This window comes from Protobothrops mucrosquamatus, unplaced genomic scaffold, assembly GCF_001527695.2.
Source record: "Protobothrops mucrosquamatus isolate PMUCROS unplaced genomic scaffold, P.Mucros_1.0 scaffold_304, whole genome shotgun sequence".
In the NCBI taxonomy this organism is placed as follows: domain Eukaryota; kingdom Metazoa; phylum Chordata; class Lepidosauria; order Squamata; family Viperidae; genus Protobothrops; species Protobothrops mucrosquamatus.
In genome coordinates, this window is record NW_015386380.1 from 89,623 (window position 1) to 108,626 (window position 19,004).

The 19,004-nt window shown below is 35.4% G+C and overlaps 1 protein-coding gene across 1 annotated transcript in view; it reads left to right on the forward strand.

Moving 5' to 3' along the window:
- FIG4 (FIG4 phosphoinositide 5-phosphatase) overlaps positions 1 to 13,050 on the forward strand; it is an 81,504-nt gene extending 68,454 nt beyond the window's left edge. The window contains exons 21-23 of the mRNA XM_015832109.1: positions 8,879 to 8,961; positions 10,155 to 10,241; positions 12,341 to 13,050. Of these exons, the coding sequence (XP_015687595.1) occupies positions 8,879 to 8,961; positions 10,155 to 10,241; positions 12,341 to 12,518 (348 nt within the window). The 3' untranslated portion in view covers positions 12,519 to 13,050. The remainder of the gene's footprint in view (positions 1 to 8,878; positions 8,962 to 10,154; positions 10,242 to 12,340) is intronic.
- The last annotated feature ends 5,954 nt before the right edge of the window (positions 13,051 to 19,004 follow it).

Below are 19,004 nucleotides of genomic sequence, written 5' to 3' on the forward strand. Positions count from 1 at the left end.
GTGGTTCCGCCCCCTGCGCCGGCCAAGGCGTAGCTGGCAAGTGGCAGAGATGGAGCAGGCCGACCACCAGCTGGCCCAGCCCAAGGGAGGTAAGGCACCCGCCGGAAAAGGGGGGGAAAAATGGTGGACAAAAAAAATGGACAAAAAAAAATGGCGGACAGCCTTGCTTGGCGACCCCCATGAAATGGTCGATCGACCCCAAATGGGGTCCCGACCCACAGGTTGAGAACCACTGCCCTAGATGGACCTAGTGTGTAACCTGAGAATCCTCCTGTACTCATGATTCCTGCTTGAACAGGTGGCAGTCATAGCTAGGAAGGCCTTTGCACAACTTTGAACTATATGACAGTTGTGCCCTTCCTTAATTAGGAGCCCTTCTCTCAATCACTCATCCCCTGGTCATCTCCCACATAGACTACTCCAATGTGCTGTACATGGGACTATCCTTAAAGAGTTTCCAGAAGCTGCAGCTGGTGCATGTAACCGTGAGCTGCATTGGATGCTTGTTTGCTTCTAAGTGCAAACATTTTTGCTTTTAGTTTTACATTANATTAATCAGGACTTACTGTGATTCCCAAATTTGGAGAACTGTAATATGTTCAAATTGTAGCTAGTGAGAACAAGTGAGGGCCAAGCCATGTTCTTATATTAAGCAGATGCCGTCAAGTATGGGTCTCATCTAATACCTAAATATTAAATATTTAAATTTACTATATTTATTATTTTATTTACTTTATTTATTTATAAATTAATTTGAATACATTTATATTTGAAAGTTTATTTTCCCTTTTAGATGCCAAAGAGGAGGTTTGGTGGGGTATATAGCATAATATTCTGAAATCTGTGGAATATTAAATTTTTTTAGTCTCTTCATCTGGAAAAAACATATGGCCTCTTTGGAGGTGTGCATTTGAACATGCACACATAGACTCTTTCTCACTGCTGATCTTTTACCTGCTTTGATTTTGCATGGCTAGATTGTATAGGTTGAGAATTAATGGAAAAATCTTCATTATTGCAGATTATTTGTGGGATCCTTCTTGTACACAACATCAAACATCATCTGAAATGTTGGCCCATTTTTTAGTTCTTTACCCTAAGTGCTTTCAAAGAGGAAGTCTAATATCATCCCCCAAGCTGAGTTGCTGTGCCTTACTGAAGTTGGGGGAATTAGATGGAAACATGTATGTCAATGAGCTGTGGCTCTTAATTCCTTTTACTCCAACCTTTGCCCCCAAATCATTACTCTGCTTCTAGGTAGATGCCTAGATAAACTAGAGGAGGATTTTATTATTTTACTATGAGACCAGTACTCTGAGACCATATAGAAGATTGCAAGGTTCTTTTCTGTCACTAGTCTGATACATTGCTAATGACTGGAAATGCCCTAAATGGAATAATAGTAAACACTTTGTGTTGAGCACAAGTTTTGTGATTATTTATTTATTTTCTTTTTTCTGGAATTTTGACCATTGATAGAAATATATCATGTTACACTTAAGGGGCCCTAATGCTCTTAGTGACACTCTTTCCCTACCCCAAGCAGCAGGGCTAGCAAATTAACTGACCGTGGTTTGTTTAAAATTGCATGTGTTAGTGAGAAGCAAAATGAAGATGATTTTGGCTGGAGCTCTCTGGAGAACACAGCCATCATTTGGTAATCCATCTTTCATTCAGTTTTATGATTACACATTCTACTGAAACCCCCCCCCCCATAAAGAATTAAAATTAAGCTGGTCAAAAGAATTGATCACATAGATATAAATATATTTTTGTAATAAGAAATATATGATTTATAATTAAAATAGCATTCTTTTGATATGGGAATTATAAGGACACTAGGATGGCTTGTATAAATGAACTCTCTGGCTACATAAATGTAACTAATTTTGAGAAAATCATAACTGACAAAGATATTTTGAATACTGATGGGAAATTAAACTTAAATAAGAGCTCGAAAAACAGGACACTGATTTAATAAGGAGACTTTAATTGCAAATACAATTTAAATATAAAGTGGTCAGAAAAGAGGTTATAAATTGGTACTATTGTTATTTGTATAATACTAGAAAAATATGAAGAGGATGTGCATATCTAATTTTGTATGTATTAATAGGAGTAAGAACTGTATTTGTTTAATGCTGAGAAAATGAAAACACTATGGGAAGAAGAGAGGATCGGGGGGGGACCCTGGATTGTGTAGCATTGAACAGATTTATATTGAAGAAGTTAAGATGCAACATTGAGTAACAAATATATCCGGACATCAGTATTTGTGATGTCCGAAAGGCTTTGTGGGAGCCTGGCCGGAGAGAGGGAAGTAGGAAGCTCGGACAGCTGCTGCTGGTTTGGGCGTGGATCGGGCAGAAGGAAAGAAAAGGGGAAGGAGAAAGGAGGGTGGGTGTGTGGTTGTTGTTGTCGGGGAGAGACCAGGTGAAGCCGAAGAGGAGTTTGGGGTTTTATGTGATTCTTTTCTCTGAAATAGAGGGAAGGCGAGAGAGAGAGAGAAAGCGGAGTTTTATTGCTTTCTTTCGTGGGGGGATATCCCGAGCGAAGGGAAGAGTGAGAGTGAGAAGAGGGAAAGCTTGGTGGGGTTTTAAATTCAGGTTTTAACTAGAAAGGAAGGGGGGGGGGTTGGCATAGAGAGACCTGGGACTACGAGTGCCGACAGAAGAGAAGGAGAGGCTGATCACTACTGCTTCGGAGACCAGCGGTCATCCAAACTTTGATCATTATCACCTGTGCAAGCCGTAGACATTGTGGGGAGCTGCCCTCGCAGGGCGAGCTGTTGCTGCAGAGCGCTGACTATCTTCGCTCGTGCTTTCCGTTGCTGCCTGGAGCAGGAGGGCCTCCCCCCCTGTTTTCCCAAGCGGCTGCTACAACCCATTGACTATTATTGTCACGACTGCTAGGGGGTTGATAAACACTGTCATACACTGACTGCCATGTCTAGGGGTTGGTCATCTTTATTCCTGTAAACCCCTTTGACGACAAGAACCTGCCACCTCTTTACTCCGCGTGAGTTCCCGCTAAAAAGGACATTCTATCAACGCCTTGAGAGTGCGGCTGCTAAGTGTAACTGAAGGGAGGGCTAAGAGGGCCTGGGCTTTGGCGGCCTCTGAGGGGGTTATGCTACATAATAATAGAAAATGAATAAAACACTTATTAAAAAAAGAATTAAGCTAATTGTTCAGATAGGAACCAGCAGCCACAGACATGTGTGCTAACTAGCATTTATGATTAAGTATGTCCTACAGATACTTCCAATAAGAACAAAATTGATTGTAGATATCTAATGAATAGTACTAGATCAAAAAAAGAAAAAAAAAGAAACAGCATTAATATGTTATTTATTACTAGAGTCTTTTGTGGATTGAAGAATTGTTTACACATATAAATGAAGAAAAGGTTTTTTATAATTCATACATTACATGTTCCGTTTCTGCTTATCCATCCCTATTTCTTTTTATCCACTATAACATTATACCTCTGAAGTACGGTTTTGGATATTACTTACTCTTCTCTGCTGTTCTTTGTGTTCTTATATTTACTCTTTTTTTTTCTTCTAGTTATTTCTTATTTCATTTCAGTTTCCTGTTTTCATATTTCTGTTTCCTTTTCTCCTTTTTGTGAAGGCTGCTTTACCTTTCACCACAGGTCTTATGGCCTGAAGGCACTATTAAAAAATGCATAAGATACACTTATTCCACTACAGTTTTTTCCCCATGTAACCTGAAATGTTACATCCTGAACTCAGATCATTGCTCTCCTGCCTGCTTCTCTGTTAGCTTGCCATGAACTTTGGCCATTTCTTTCTCACTTAAGCACCCATCTGTTCCTGACAGCATAGCACAAAATTAACCTTGCTCCATTACCTGGCTGGCTCATCTTCTCTGCCCTTCACACTTGTAACTGGAGAAAAAAAATGAGTCACAGGAGTTTATGGGAACATACAAGAGACAAAGAAAAGTAATTCAAATAATTGTTCCAGTAATTTAAAAATGCAAAAAAGTCCCACAAAATAATTTGGGTAATGTTAACAGTAGCGTTGATACATGCACTGTACTGTAACATTGCAACCAATTTATACTTATTTTTTAAAAATGACAATCTCTTTTGAAATTCAATAAAATTATTTGAAATCTCAGAAGTAGCATGTAGTTTTCCTGTATAATAAAAGCAGGTGTCTACAACATTTTAACCCCAGCTCATTTATCTGTGTTCAGAGATCCTAAAATTCCCAAGTAGCCTAGCCTATTTTTCTACTAGCATGTGAAAAAAAACCCTTTTAAAAAAGAAGAACCTTCATCAGAATGTTGAAATGCAGTGCACCCCTGTGAAAGGTTTTAGATAGCTAATCTTGTAAGATTCAATATTGCATTTCCCCCATACCTGAGATTCTATTAATTTTCTTCTCTTCCAATGCATTTCAGAATTACCCTGCTTAATTGGACATGTTCTGTCCTCATTTGCTTGTTTGTGATGGTCTCAGACTTCTTAGGGTGTCAACGCTGCTAACATTGGATGTTCTTGCTTTGACAACATATGAAGATGCAACCTTTTTCTTTCTTATGCTTTACTCTTAGAATTAGATGATGCTGGGGGAGGAGGCGGAATGTGCTGGGAGTTAGTTAGACATAACAATATTGTACTGTGTGTGAAATAAGAGATGATAAGAATTGGCTGGTAGCAGAACAGGAAGGAAAGCTTGCATTTCAAACTAATTGGACAATGTGATTTATGACTGTTAATTGAAGGAGGGAATTGTGCTTTGATACTATGTGCTCAGGGGAGGGGAATCCAGTTTTTGGCTTCAACTGTGTTAGTGCCGAAGCTTTATGCTACTCCCATAAAGATTCTTTAAGGTAAACAATGCCTCGAAGTTCTTTGAAGAGTTTCATCTGTCGGAACCATGACATTAAGCCAGGTATTTCAGAAGTATTGGGGGGATTCTTTTGATTCTATTGATGCCTGTTCTCCCTATAAAAGTCACCTTTCAAGTGTGTTGGAAGATGCTGCCCTGTTGCAAAGATAGAAATAAGAGTTTGTGTGTGAAATGGAGTAAAGAAGCTCTTGTTTTTGTTCTCTGGCATGAAAATGTTCAAATACTGTCTCTCCATAGGCTGTAAGATTCATCGTAGCATTAATGTCTAGCTAACATGTCTCATGCAAGCAATGTATTCTAATTAGTAGCTTCTTTTACGGTAAAGAAAGAACAGTAACTGTGAGAGGGATCTAGGTCTCCTAGTGGACAACCATTTAAGTATTAGCTAGCAGTGTGCCACAGCTGCCAAAAAAGCCAATGCAGTCTAGTCTGCATCAACAGAGGAATAGTAGGAAGATCATATGAAGTACCACTATATACTGCTTTGGTAAGAGCACACTTGGAATATTGTATCCAATTTTGGTCATTGTGATACAAAAACATATTGAGTCTCTAGAAAGAGTGTAGAGAAGAGCAACAAAGATGATTAGAGGGTTAGAGGCTAAAACATGAAGAACGGTTGCAGGAATTTGGTATGTCTAGCCTTATGAAGAGAAGGACTGGGGTGACATGATAGCAGTCTTCCAATATTTGAGGGATTGTCACAGAGAAGAGGGGGACAACCTATTCACCAAAGCACCTGAGGGCAAGATAAAAAGTAATGGATGGAAACTTATCAGAGAGAGATCCAACCTAGCTAATGAGAGATTTCTTGACAATAAGAACAATTAATCAATGGAACAGCTTTCCTTCATAAATTGTGGGTGCTCCATCACTGGAGATTTTAAAGAAGAGATTGGAAGCCATTTGTCTGAAATGATATAGGGTTTCCTGCTTGAGCAGGGGATTGGATTAGAACACCTCCAAAGTCTTTTCCAACTGTTATTCTGCATTCCGTAAATCAAACCCAATAGCCTAATTCTTTTTCACTCCCCTTATACAGGGTAGTAAATATCACTAGTATGTGAGAATCAGATTTATGCTTTTGCCCTGATGACATTGCCTAGCTCTGAAATCACTTTAAAATGACAGAAGTGCCTATAAATTGCACTCTCTTATCACAGCCATGTTCGCAGCTTTTCTCAGTCTTCATTGAACCTTGCTTTCTTTTGTGAGGAAGCTGGAGATACAGATATTATAGTTGTGCATCAAGCATTCCAGCTTGTGGTAGTTGGTGAGAGCGGGTCTACAGTTTGAGTCACACTACAACTACTGTACTTTGGAGAAATATAGGATAGCCAAGGCAGCCATGCTTGTAAGTTCTTTAATTGGAGCAAATATATCTGTTGTTGAATATAATAAATGAAGTGGGGATGGAGAGTTGAGAGGTCTTGAGATCGGGAGCCAAATGGATGGGCTTTGTGTGATGGAGGCTCTTTACAAGGGGAAAAAAGCATTTGAAGAGTGAATGAAGCAGAAAAACAGCATAAGAATATAAAAAGAGCCTGCTCTGTGAGGCCAATCTGACCAAAACCCAGAAATATCAAACATGTCAAGATTCTTCTTACACATGAAATAGCTGTGTAATTGCTACCCTGACTGTGAAAAAAGTTCTAATGAGGAATTTGCTTTATAAATGAAGCCAATTTTTTACCAGGACTCTGGGCTGTTAACTGCAAACCCAAATATACCCAGTATATAACTTTGTCTCAAAAGGAATACTCCTGATGAAATATACTTTCCCTGAAGTGTGGCTGGGAGCATGTATGCAGGGAGATCTCCCTTCCTTTCTCTGGAGAGAAAAATGGTTGGTGTTTTTGACTATAGAGTAGAAATGGCTAGACAAGAGGCTGGGAACCAGTAAGATTTATTATTTCCATTCAGCCTCAGCTTGAAATGAAAATTGGCAGGAAACAGGATTTCTGCACAGCATAATTGACACTGTGGTAACATATGCTCTAAGGTTAATGTAGGAAAAGATTACCTAAGAATTTCTTTTTCTGTATGGTGTTTAGGCTTAATTTACTATCTGAAGAAATTAAGCTCTGGATTCATGGTCAATAAATTGTGTGCTTTTATGCAATGTGGAACCTTTATACATCAGAGTTCAGACTAACAATATCTTGTGATTAACCCAGAACCTTAATAGACTTTTATGGGGTTGTGAGAAATCCTTTTCTGATGTTCTGTCTGTTCTGAATGGTTCCATATTTGCTATTGAATGTTGTACCTATGCCTTAAATGTTTGTATTTACTTCTCCCACTCCTTTTTTTTAAAAAAGCTAAAGAAATAAAGTAATTTATTGCTTGTGAGATTGCTCTGTCTCCAAAGAAGGTGGGGGACTGATTATCCCTAATCACACCCCTCTTGATACGAAAGTAGGAGGTGGCATTAGAAATTGCATTTCTTTTTTTATCAGCTCATTGTTTTTATTATTTGTCAATAAAGCATCCTGGCTGTGAGGAAGGTTAAGTGAGAGGAATTCTAAGTAAAGGCAGTCTTCTTCTGTGGAAGATAGGTGATGTTAGTAATAACTACCTTCAGTTATACTCAGTGCTTTTTTTGTAAAAAAAAAAAAAAAAAAAGGTGCCGGAACTCACACATGTCATACAACTTGTCTTACCTACCCTACAAGGTTCCATCCAAAAAAGGTGCCGGAACTCCGTTCTGGGCGTTCTATGACAAAAAAAGCCCTGGTTATACTACAGCAAGAAGGTAGCCAGAACGTGTAAACCCAGAGTCCTTCTGGGAGAAGAAGGTTGAGCCTCCCTTTTATTCTTTCAACCATGTTGCTACAAGGGATAAATATGAGGAGCAAAGGATTAAACAGGATATATTTTGTAGCAACGTTCTGACAAGTTTTGCAGAGATAAGTGAAAGCTGATAATTAGGGTAGATGTATTCTTCTTTTGCCTGGTCAAGTAAGATATTCTGTTCAGATGTCTGGACAGCAAAATCAGGAAAGTACTAGCATCTGAACCCAATAACTCCAGAATTGAATGATAAAGTTGATAACTAATGATAACAGCTTAATGTACTGTACTGGGTAAAAAGTGATTGTGCTGGATATACATTGTGCTGGATCTATAGTATTAGGAGGAAAAGTATTGTAGTATCATTTACAAGACTCATATACTGAACCACATATACTGTACACGAGTTTGTCATAAAAACCTATTTTATTGGCCTTGGTTTTCTTTGCATGTAGCTTCAGTGAATTCTGATACTGCTGATATTGTGGTTAAGAATATTATATTATATCATGTACGAATAACATACTGTGTACATATATGCTCACAGACTCACATATACATATACATATACATATACATATACATATACATATACATAAACACAAATAATAATAATAATAATAATAATAATAATAATAATAATAATAATAATAATAATAATAAAGTTGGAAGGGACCTTGGAGGTCATCTAGTCCAACCCCCTGCTCAGGTCTATGTATAACCAGATGCCTCTTTTTTAAAAGCTAAAAACGGTTTAAGTTGTCATATTTCTTCTTAGGGGATATGTTCTAGGCTTCTAAAATTATTTCCATAATAACATGGTCGTTTTTTGGCATATCTCCTAGCTCCATGGTATCATTGTTGAGACAGTAGCCCCAATTATATACTGTAATCAGTAGAGTTACACCCAAAAGTTATATTAAGGAATTGTTGTATTGGTAGTTTTATACCCAGTCCTTCTATGATATGCATTATGTTTAATAATTATTGAATTCTATATTTATGTTTGGTTCTCAGGTGTATAATACAATAATAGTTGCCTAATTTGAACACAATACAAAACCTATCCTTTCAAATTTTCTGTGTTTAAAGATTATTTCTGCTGTTGCTATTGCTGCTTTTTAAATTGTATTTCTTGAAATGTTTGAATAAACGTATAAGGCCTGTTGCCCCTAAGATTTTTATCTTGCTTTGTTTCAGAATGTAGTGCAACCTGCCAAAGATGTCTATGGGATTAATCTTTCAGAATCTCCTTCAGAAGATGATCTCAGCATATATACAAGGTGGGCTTTCCTATTATCTTGCTAATCCTGATAGAAAACAAACCTAAATATTTGAAAATGAAAAGAAAATGGACCTGTTTCAACCAGAAGTATGCACACTTACATTCTACTCACCTCAGTGAGAGAATCCACAGATTGCTTATTTTGCTTAGATTAGTGGATATAGATCATTAAGGATAGTTTAATCTTGATTGTATCTAAAATATCTTTTTTTTTTAAAAATGTCTTTATCTCTAAGAAAATCTGGAAGTAAAAAGTATGGATGATAGTTATCATCATCATGCTTAACCATTTTTTTATTTAAAACAGCAGTATTAAAAAAATTGACCACACAATTGGCTGCATTGCTAAATGTGATTTTAAATCTAGATTTCCACAGTCTTAAATTCAAGATGCTAGCCACTCTAGCTTTGACTTAAAAAGCCTGCCAAGTGATACTAAACTCTGCTATCTATTGCATGGCAAATCACTCACCTTGTCCACGATTTCTTGTTATTAAGAGCAAATCTCTATTGTCTATGGATTTCACAATAATGTATGGAAAAGAGTAAGGAAAACTCCAATAGATATTGCACCTTTCTGCTAATGCTGGAATTTTTAAGCCCGGTGCTGTAATAGCATGGAGCTAGAGTATGGTATTTAGCCTGCTGGGTAATAGGCCTCATTAGAGCCAATTACTGAGCAATATCTAAGCTTTTGGGTATTAAGTCTAGTTCAACAAGTGAATTGACTAGCTGGTGTTCAAACGAAGACTTCTTCAACTCTCTCGTTCTCACTAGATGAAATCTAGGGAAAGAACACATATATATTTCTACATGTAAGATACATACTACATGTATGGGTTATATACATTAATAAATAAAGTCTTACCTTTGTACATTAAGATGTTACTAGTAAAGGGTTGTCTTTATTTACTCTGTGATCCTTTGAATACAATGTATTTGGCTTTTAGTGAAAGGAAAGCTATGAAGAACCTCAAATGTAACTTACACTAGCCTAAAACTATTTCAACACTTGCATTACTCACTCACAAATTATCTTCAAGGAAAGGATATTGTATTTTCAAGCTGCCTTTAATGGAACTTGATGTCTCTTACTGATGTATGACTCTTACAAAGTCTGCAAGAAACACATTATTTTCATTATTTCAGACAGTACTTTCCCCAGTGTGCTTGTTCTGTCTCTGTTCATAGGTTTGTTCAGTTGGGACAGAGTCAACAGAAGCAAGAAAAAAGTTCCCAAACTTTCTGCCCTAAAAACCTAGAGGGAGTTATACATTTGTAAGTATGAGGTGCTCAGTCTGTCTACTTAAATTGCTTCAAAAGTTCTTTTCCAAGCTTTTTTCTGATTAATAATTAAGGATGAGTTTTGTAGATTTTAATTATTATTATTATTTCAATTATTGTGCTCTTTTTTGTCACAAAGGAAGATGAATATATGTGTCCTGGGATAATGTTGCAGGATCTAAAGAGGTTTTGTCTTCTGAGCTTTTGGATTCGTACTGGAGCCCATCTTCAGAGAACTTCTCTCTCCATTTTCCCTGAAGATAGGCTCCATCATGAGTCCAAAAGTTCAGAAGACAAAACCTCTGGTCCCGATAACCAACCCAGATTGGATCCTTGTCTATTTTTGTATTTAACAAAATAACTAGTAAACATTAAAACGATACTTTTAGAAAAGTAACATGTATTTCTTGGAGAAACAGAATGATAATTTACGCCTTTACTTTAGTAAGACAATATATAGAGGCTCTTCACAAACTTAAGTTATTATCTTCTAGTCTATTTTCAATATTAAGGGTTCGTAGTGTTTTCATGAAGTTGACTGACGGAATAGTAAAGTAATAGGTGGTGTCATTAGGCAGTTCCTAATATACAGAATGACAAAGACAAAAAGCAGAATATTTTGAAGACTTTTGAATGGTGGGATGGGAAGAGCAAAATTAATAACATGAAGTGCACTTAAAGGTAAGAATAGATATCTAATAGGAAACCATACTATTAAGAGAGTTTGGCCTGCATGTGGGATCACAGCAAAGCCATTACAGAGCCACGGGAGGACATCACATATTCACAGTAATGAAACAGATAAAATATGGTCATAGTAGAATGCTGCATAGCCGTGAAAGCCCCAGAATAGATTGAAAAGTAGAAAGAGATGTCTGCTATGTTAACACTGATAATCAGTCATGATTATCTTCATGAACATAGGGTTTTAGAAAAAAAGATGAGAAATATCTTTGCTCAACGTACGCAAGAGAAGTTTCTCTTCCTACGTGTACTCCTTTTACCAAAATTGGTTTTACTAGTCCCTAAGCCTTCAGAGTCAATTTTAGTAATGGCAGGGGCAGCAAAGGAGGAAGATTTACCTGTCCCTCTTCTATTGACTAAAGTAGTTGCATAAGCAGAACAATAGGTGCTCAATTAGATTTTATACCATTACTATTATGACATTGTTTGTCTTTTATATGTCCCATCTTTCTTCTACAGCCCACTACTGTGCATAGAAGTTTCTATTTATTTTAACTACATAATAACACTTAAGTTGATTGGGGTGAGACTTAATTCCTGCTCCAAAGTTGCCTCATGAATTCCATGGTGAAGGGATAGGAACTAGTCTGTACAGTCTCATTCCAACACCTAAACTACTATTGAACAGCGAAATGAAATTTCGTTGATATTTGTCAGACTTCAATAACATCAAGTGACATGGGAATAAGGTGGAATTAAAAATAAAATTAAGGTAAATAAAATAATCCCAAAGGAGCTTTTTCACAAGGCAACTGGACTTTCTTGTTTTTCTTTGAAGACGCTTCTCATCCAAGAAGCTTCAAAGAAAAAGAAGAAAGTCCAGCTGCCTTGTGAAGAAGCTCCTTTGGGATAATTATGACCTGGCTGATTGAAAATCTCCACAGACATGAATAAAATAAAATAAACATAGCCAGCACAGATATAAGTTCCTTAAGAGACCATCATAAATTGTAGCAAAAAAATAGGGAAGCAGGAAAGTTAGCAGCTAGTATAACTGCTAAATTTTGAGAACAGGCAAATTCTTCCAGGTTGTCTGACTACATCATTTCCTTCTTTTCTGCATGCTGAAGTTTTGTGAGCTACAGTTCAGTAGCAGATATTTTGGACACAGGAAGCTTTTAAAAATCTTTAACCATGTCACAAGATAAAAACCACAGAGGACAGTAAAACATGTAAGGCATATGTCACTCGCTTTTTTTTTATATTACTACGTGAATAATTAAGAAAGAGAAGCCTTTGAATGGTATTGTTGATGTCTATAAAAGAAAATCTCGGATTAGAATTTCTATCTTACCTCTTGAAATTTCTCTTGAATTTAACATTTATTTCATTTTATTTACTTTTCACAGAACACCCATCTCTGCCTTCTCCCAAGACAACATTTATGAAGTTCAACCACCTAAAGTAGACAGGAAATCTATTGAGATTTTTCATGCTCACATCCAAGCAAGCAAGGGTATTATGCAGCCTTTGGGAAAAGATGACATCTTCCTGTACCGAGAGTATATTAGAAACAGATACCTGTGAAAAAATGACAGTGCTCATCTCTTCTGAATGTAACTGCACTGAATCTTAGATAGGTGTTGCAAGGAAAGTTAGGAGGAAAGTACCATGAATGCCTCTTACATGTATTTCTTCTTTCCACAACTCCAAGAAGGAGAGATGACTTATTCTTTAATGGCTTTGTGGTACTAATACAAATAATGTGAAGTGCAAATAATTAGTTAAAAAAATGAACTGAATATAACTATTGAAAATGATTGAGATTATTAAAGATTTCGATAAGCAGTATTGTGTACAAATGGAAGTGCATACACATATTGTATGTGTACATACCTGTATAGATATCCGTAAGTAAATTTAGATGCACAATTCGACATAGTTAGGGAGTGAAAAGTTGCCATCTAATTAAATTGAACTTCAACCTTTATGCATGCCCAAAGTCCCAGCAACATGCCTAAAAAGATCTAAAAACATGTTCGCTATAAAGTAATTTCTAATAATTTCCTATTAGAGGTCAGGGTAAGGAAATTTTTATTTGATAAAGAAGAGAGGTGTTTTATAATTTATTAAATGTAGTAGAGAAAATTGGATAATGAAATGTCTGCAAACATACAATCAGCTCAGAGAGCATCAAGGACTCCATAGTTTCTAACTTACTGTCCTCATCTTCATTAGGCCCTATTGATTAGAAAATAAAAGGAATGCTTAGCAATTTTTGTGCATTGCAAACAGGAGATTCTACCATTTGTGTTTCTGTGAGAGCACAACTTGCAGATTCAATCCCACAGTCTTCACTCAAACAAGTGCAGTAGGCATGGCAGAAGACAATTTTGTTGCCATCTACTATGAAGTCCTTGGATTTGTTGTACAAGCTTCAGAGATGGATGTCAGTTTCTATTGCATCTGAATCGCAATCATATGACCATGGGACCACTGTAAGTCCCCTCATTCATTAAATTTTGAATAGTCGCTGAATGAGTGGTCATAATCTGAGGATTACTTGTATCAATATGAATCTTTATAGAGATTGTGCACCAGATATAATGGTTTACTCCACATTGTCTTCTAATGTAGTGTGTGATGTATTTCTGATATAATCTATGAAACTTCTGTTCCCTATGAATAATACCAACTTACAGTAATAATGCCAAATAATAACACCAAGATTAATATCAGACCAACAATCAAGAAGTAAACAATACCCCAATCAAGGAACTGCCAAACAAACTAACAGTAAACAGCCCAACCTAAGAACCACCAAGACCATTCTCTACTAACACTGACAGGGCAAGCCACTGGAATATAAATTGAGAACAAACCTCACTCCTTACTAGCACTGATGATGTTACCTAGTTTGGGTAAACCCTAAGCTACAAATATTCTCCTTTATCAGACCTGTTGATACAATTGAGCAACGCTGTTTGACTATAGAAGAAATTAATGCAGCTTGGAAACAATATACTGAGAAGTTGCTTGCAAGATTGTTTGATATTAAAGCAGAAGATATAGAAAACAACAAATTTTATTGGATAAACCTGACTGATATGATTTTTTTTAAAAATGCTGCATTACAAAAGCAGTAAGGAAAATGATGCTTTAGATCTGGCAAAATTGTTTTACAAATGAAACCAGTTGATGTTTTAATAATTAAAGGGGATTAAGTGTCAAGATCATCCAGAAAATAGCGCACCAAGCAGCAGGATGAATTTTTCTCCTGCCAACAAACAACTGGATTTGCTTCCAAAGCTGGCTCTTTGGGAGCATGCTCCCCAGATTTGAACTATGAAAGACTCAAGACAACTCATATGACTGTGTACTTGCCTGAGAATAGGAAGCTAGACAATTGCACTTCTCCATAAGAGCGACCACAGGGTTGGGTCTCCATCTTTTCCTATCAGCATTTGATGTTTTTTAAGGTGTGCCTCAGTTTTAAATATCATGTTTGAACATTTTTTTTGGCTTTTGGCCTATATTTTTAATTAATTGAACGCTGGACTGTGAACATTTTACTTTTTTTATTGCTTTGCTTTGGAGTCAGGAAACATTTTATTTTTGCTATATGGAAGGTGACGGCACAAAGACTTTCTCCTTGGTAGTGAAAGTGATCTGATTTGATTTACATCTGCACCAGTCTACTGCAAAGATTTTATATTTTACTAGTTTTTAAAAGAACTTTGCTGCTTTATTTTGCTTTCTATATATTTTTGGTCACTTTTTTTTCCTCTGAAGAGATGGCAATTTTCTCTTTTTTTTAACTCTCTATCACGGGAAATATCTTACCTTTTTCTGCAGACATTTTGTTATGGAACATCTGCTCCTTTTGTTTTTGAGAAGAATTACCTACATTTTGTTGTGAAAGTCTGGCAATAAGAGAAATTTGAAGTATATTAAAAATGAAAACAACAATAAATTGAGGATTAACAGTACATATTATATACTCTTTAAAATGCCCACAAAAAGAGATACAAAAGAAAGGCAAGAGCCAGATCAATTTAATGTCAAAGCCTTCTTGGGAGCCTTCAAAAAAAGATGCTTTTCAACTTACAAGCTCTGAATGAAAATTTAGAGAAAAGGTTTGATGATTTAACAACAGGCATAAATCAACCTAAGGATGATACTCAGATATAGTTATTAGCAGCTACAGTACACTTGCGGTTGGGTGGATTGGAAGTCAGTTTGCTGACAGAATTAAAGGAGGAGCTTTGTTTTAACAATTGCAGGTTTGTTAGAGAAGGCTGAAAGGGGTATGAATTTAAAAGGCTTAGAGATGGCAGTATGGATTAGCAATGAACTTGACTTTCTTAAGAAAACTGATGGAAATTGTGGAATAGATGAATTATATTCAGTCAGAAGATAATTGTTAAAGACATGTTGTGGTTCAACTTGCATGAAAAACTACTGAACAACAAGTGTTGTGGAGATACAACAGAGAACTATAATTTTGGGGAACGAGATGCAATTGTTGGAAAAGATCCCAATTATAATTTTAAGAAAAACGTTTATTATTAAGCATAAATTGAAAATACTTGATCCTGGACAAATCAACGATAATGATTGCAGTGGTTTGTGGTAGATTAGAAGCCATTGTGGACTTTCTGCATGTGAAATACAATAATAGATTAATAACAGAGGACGTTGAAGTTTAGTTTTGTTGTTGGCTTTATCTGTTAACTCCCCCCCCCCCAGTAAATAGATGGTAGGTCAGATTAGCTTGGCAAATAGAGCTGTAGAAATTTATGAACTGTAGACCTGTTTTGCAAGGGAGAAAACAATTATTGTTGAAATGTATCTATCGGGAGTACAATATATGTATATGTTTTTTAATGCACTTTTTTGTCTTATTTGATTTTTGCTTTGTTGTTTCTCTTTTTTCTGTTGAAGTTTGTATTTTAAGTTTGAAAATAAAATTTAAAAATAATTAAAAAGTCATGCAAATAATAAATCAGAATAAAGACTCGGAAGGCCCTCTCCTGTTGGGTTTACAAAAAGAAGTTGTTCAACTAATCAAACTGTTCCTACGAGTAGACAAAGAGAAATTATTCAAGCTATTCCTAAAAGAAGACAATTAAAAAAATGATAACTAATCAACTTCTGAGACATTATTTAATGGGACTGAAGATGTTCCTTTTAAAAAGGAAAACAGAAGATATATAAAGTGAATTTATCTGATCAGAATTAAAATATATACACTGCCGTTTTGGGTAGGTATTAATTGGATTTCTTTTTGACTAGTATTGAATGATGAGGCTTTAAAGAATGGTTTATAAATAGAAAAGTGATAAATTTGATTGAAAAACAGATTTATTTGATTTAAGATTAAAATATATAGTTACTATTCCTGATAGCTCTTTTGCTGATTATTATTATTATTATTAATAATAATAATCAGCAAAAGAGCTATCAGGAATAGTAACTATATATTTTAATCTTAAATCAAATAAATAATAATAATAATAATAATAATAATAATAATAATAATAATAATAATAATAATAATAATAATAATAATAATAATAATAATAATAATAATAATGTTGGAAAGGACCTTGGAGATCATCAAGTCCAACCCCTTGCTCAGGCAGGTAACCCTATACCATTTCAAAGAAATGCTGATTAGGACTGTTAATATAATTTGATATTGATAAGTGATGAGATATGAGAAGGAGAACCTTTATTATTATTATTGAACTAGCAAAAAATATGTTAAGTTACTGAAATTGCTTATACTTATTTGGAGGGTGAAGGGAGTCATATCAGGCACAAGCAACCAGAAACACTTGTAAATAGCCTCAAGCTGAAATGTTATTGTTTATCACCTATGTTACAAGAATCTTACCAAACTTGTTGCCTTCCCCTGAGAACGACCAGGTAAGGTTTCATGGATTCTGTGGGAGGCCATGCTTATGGCATTTATAGCAATGTGATAACTCCAAGCTCCGCCGTCGTTTGACTTTCCAGTCTAGCTGAAAATTCCTTTGAATATTTATCTCTTTTCCTCTCTCAATCCTTTTTTTTCCAATTTTCCTATCTTCAGTGGTTTTTATTAGTTTTTATCTTTATATTTATAAACTTTAATTCTTATGTCAAAAAACAATAATTTAGTGTTTTATAATGTTTGTTGTTTTTATTTATTGTATGCCACCCAGAGACACAGCTAAATAAGTGTGTTCATCAATCAATCAGGAAAAGAAACAGTCCAATTTCTTTTCCTGAATTATTTTTGTGTAAGTTCATGTCTTCTTTTTTTTTTTTTTTAGAAAATTACAATTTCCATTTTCTAAAAAAAGCCCCACAAATTTTTTTTAAAAACACCCTGATTTTATCTAATATTTTTTTTCAATGGCTTATTAATCGTACTGGTGATGTTGTCAATTTAGTGATTCCTTTCTAAATCTTTCCTACATTGGAATTGTTGGTAAGGGAATTTGTAATATGATAAAAATAAACTAAATGTTCCTTTAAATCAAGCTCCATTCCTAATGAAGGCATCAACATTATATTCCAGCTGGATTTGCTGTAATCACATCCAAATTCTGACCAGACCTAACAAGGCTTGGTTTTCAAGATTAGCTAAAATCAGCTATGTGCTGCCACTGAATCAGATGCTCTTTTGAGAATTTTTTCATAATATGAAAATGATAGAAATATGCAATAAAATTTGAGATTCAAACATCTCTTTTGAAATACTGAGTTCATTGTTCATCAGTAAAAATCCATGGGAACTTTATGTTAGCCATTATTAACTGTCGACAATTATTTTCCCATTGCCATATAAAGTTTAGCCACCTTGAAAATTGTTTACTTCTTTCCTTTCCCAGAAAAATTGAATACAACATTCTTGCTTTATTGACCATTGTCCCCCCTCCGCTTGCCTCTGTTTGAAATTATTCTGATTACAGTGATCTCTATTGCTGTTATATATTTTACTTGCTAGTTTCACTCCTGCTCAGAGAATGCTCATTTTTGTAGCATCAATCAATTCTTAGTTCAACATAACTTTTGAATTTTGTGAAGCAACTGCTAGTACCCTGCAGTCATAAAAGATTTCATTGTGCACTATAGAAGTGATGGTTATTCCATGAATCCCCAGAGGTTGTTCTTATACTCATTTTGCTATCAATCAATTTATTTTTGTCTTTGCCTACATTTAAATTTACTGACCAAACACTATCACTAATGATTCACCATCACCATTAGTATCAATTCATCCATGTTAACACGTTCCACATTTTAATTTGCAAACCACTGAACATTATAGTGATAGCTTTACTTTTTTCAGAAATAGTTTAAAATTTCTCTTATGATATAATTAAAGTTCACAACCCACCAACTGCATTGTTATTCATATCCTAATAATCTTATACTGAATGATTCCTGCCTCCCCTCTCTTTCTGCCCCTTGACCCTAGGTCACATTAAATAGTTATGCCCAAAGATTGCCTAGAAAACGTTTCTGTGATATATACCTGAGCCTCTCTCAAAAATGCCACTTCAAACTAAAGGAATTGACTATTATTTTTAATTTTGATTACTACTTATTGTTTGTTATGCAGTCAGCCAGATGGTCAGACTGGTTGTTATGGGGAAAATAGGAAGATGAAACTATGTTGGATATGTTTGCCACCTTGAGCTATTTGTAAAAACAAGAAAGGCAGGAAATAAACGAATTATGATTATTATTTTCTACAAATAACCCAAGGTGGTGACTATATCTACCTTCCTTTTATTGTCTCCACAACAACAACTGTCTGAGATGGGTTGGGCTGAGGGACAGTGATTCACACAAATTCACCCAATAACTGGGTCCCCAAGACAGGATTAAAACTAACACAGTCTGGTGCTTTAACTATTAGACTAAACTGGCCCTCTCAGTTCATTTTTGCATATTATTCAGGGCACGATTGACAAACAGGTTTGATAACTGCAGTGTGGCATCTTTGGATTGAATGGAAGAAGAAAAAATACTGTAAACTGTAGGCTAATCATGGATAAAACATTTATGTTTAATGAA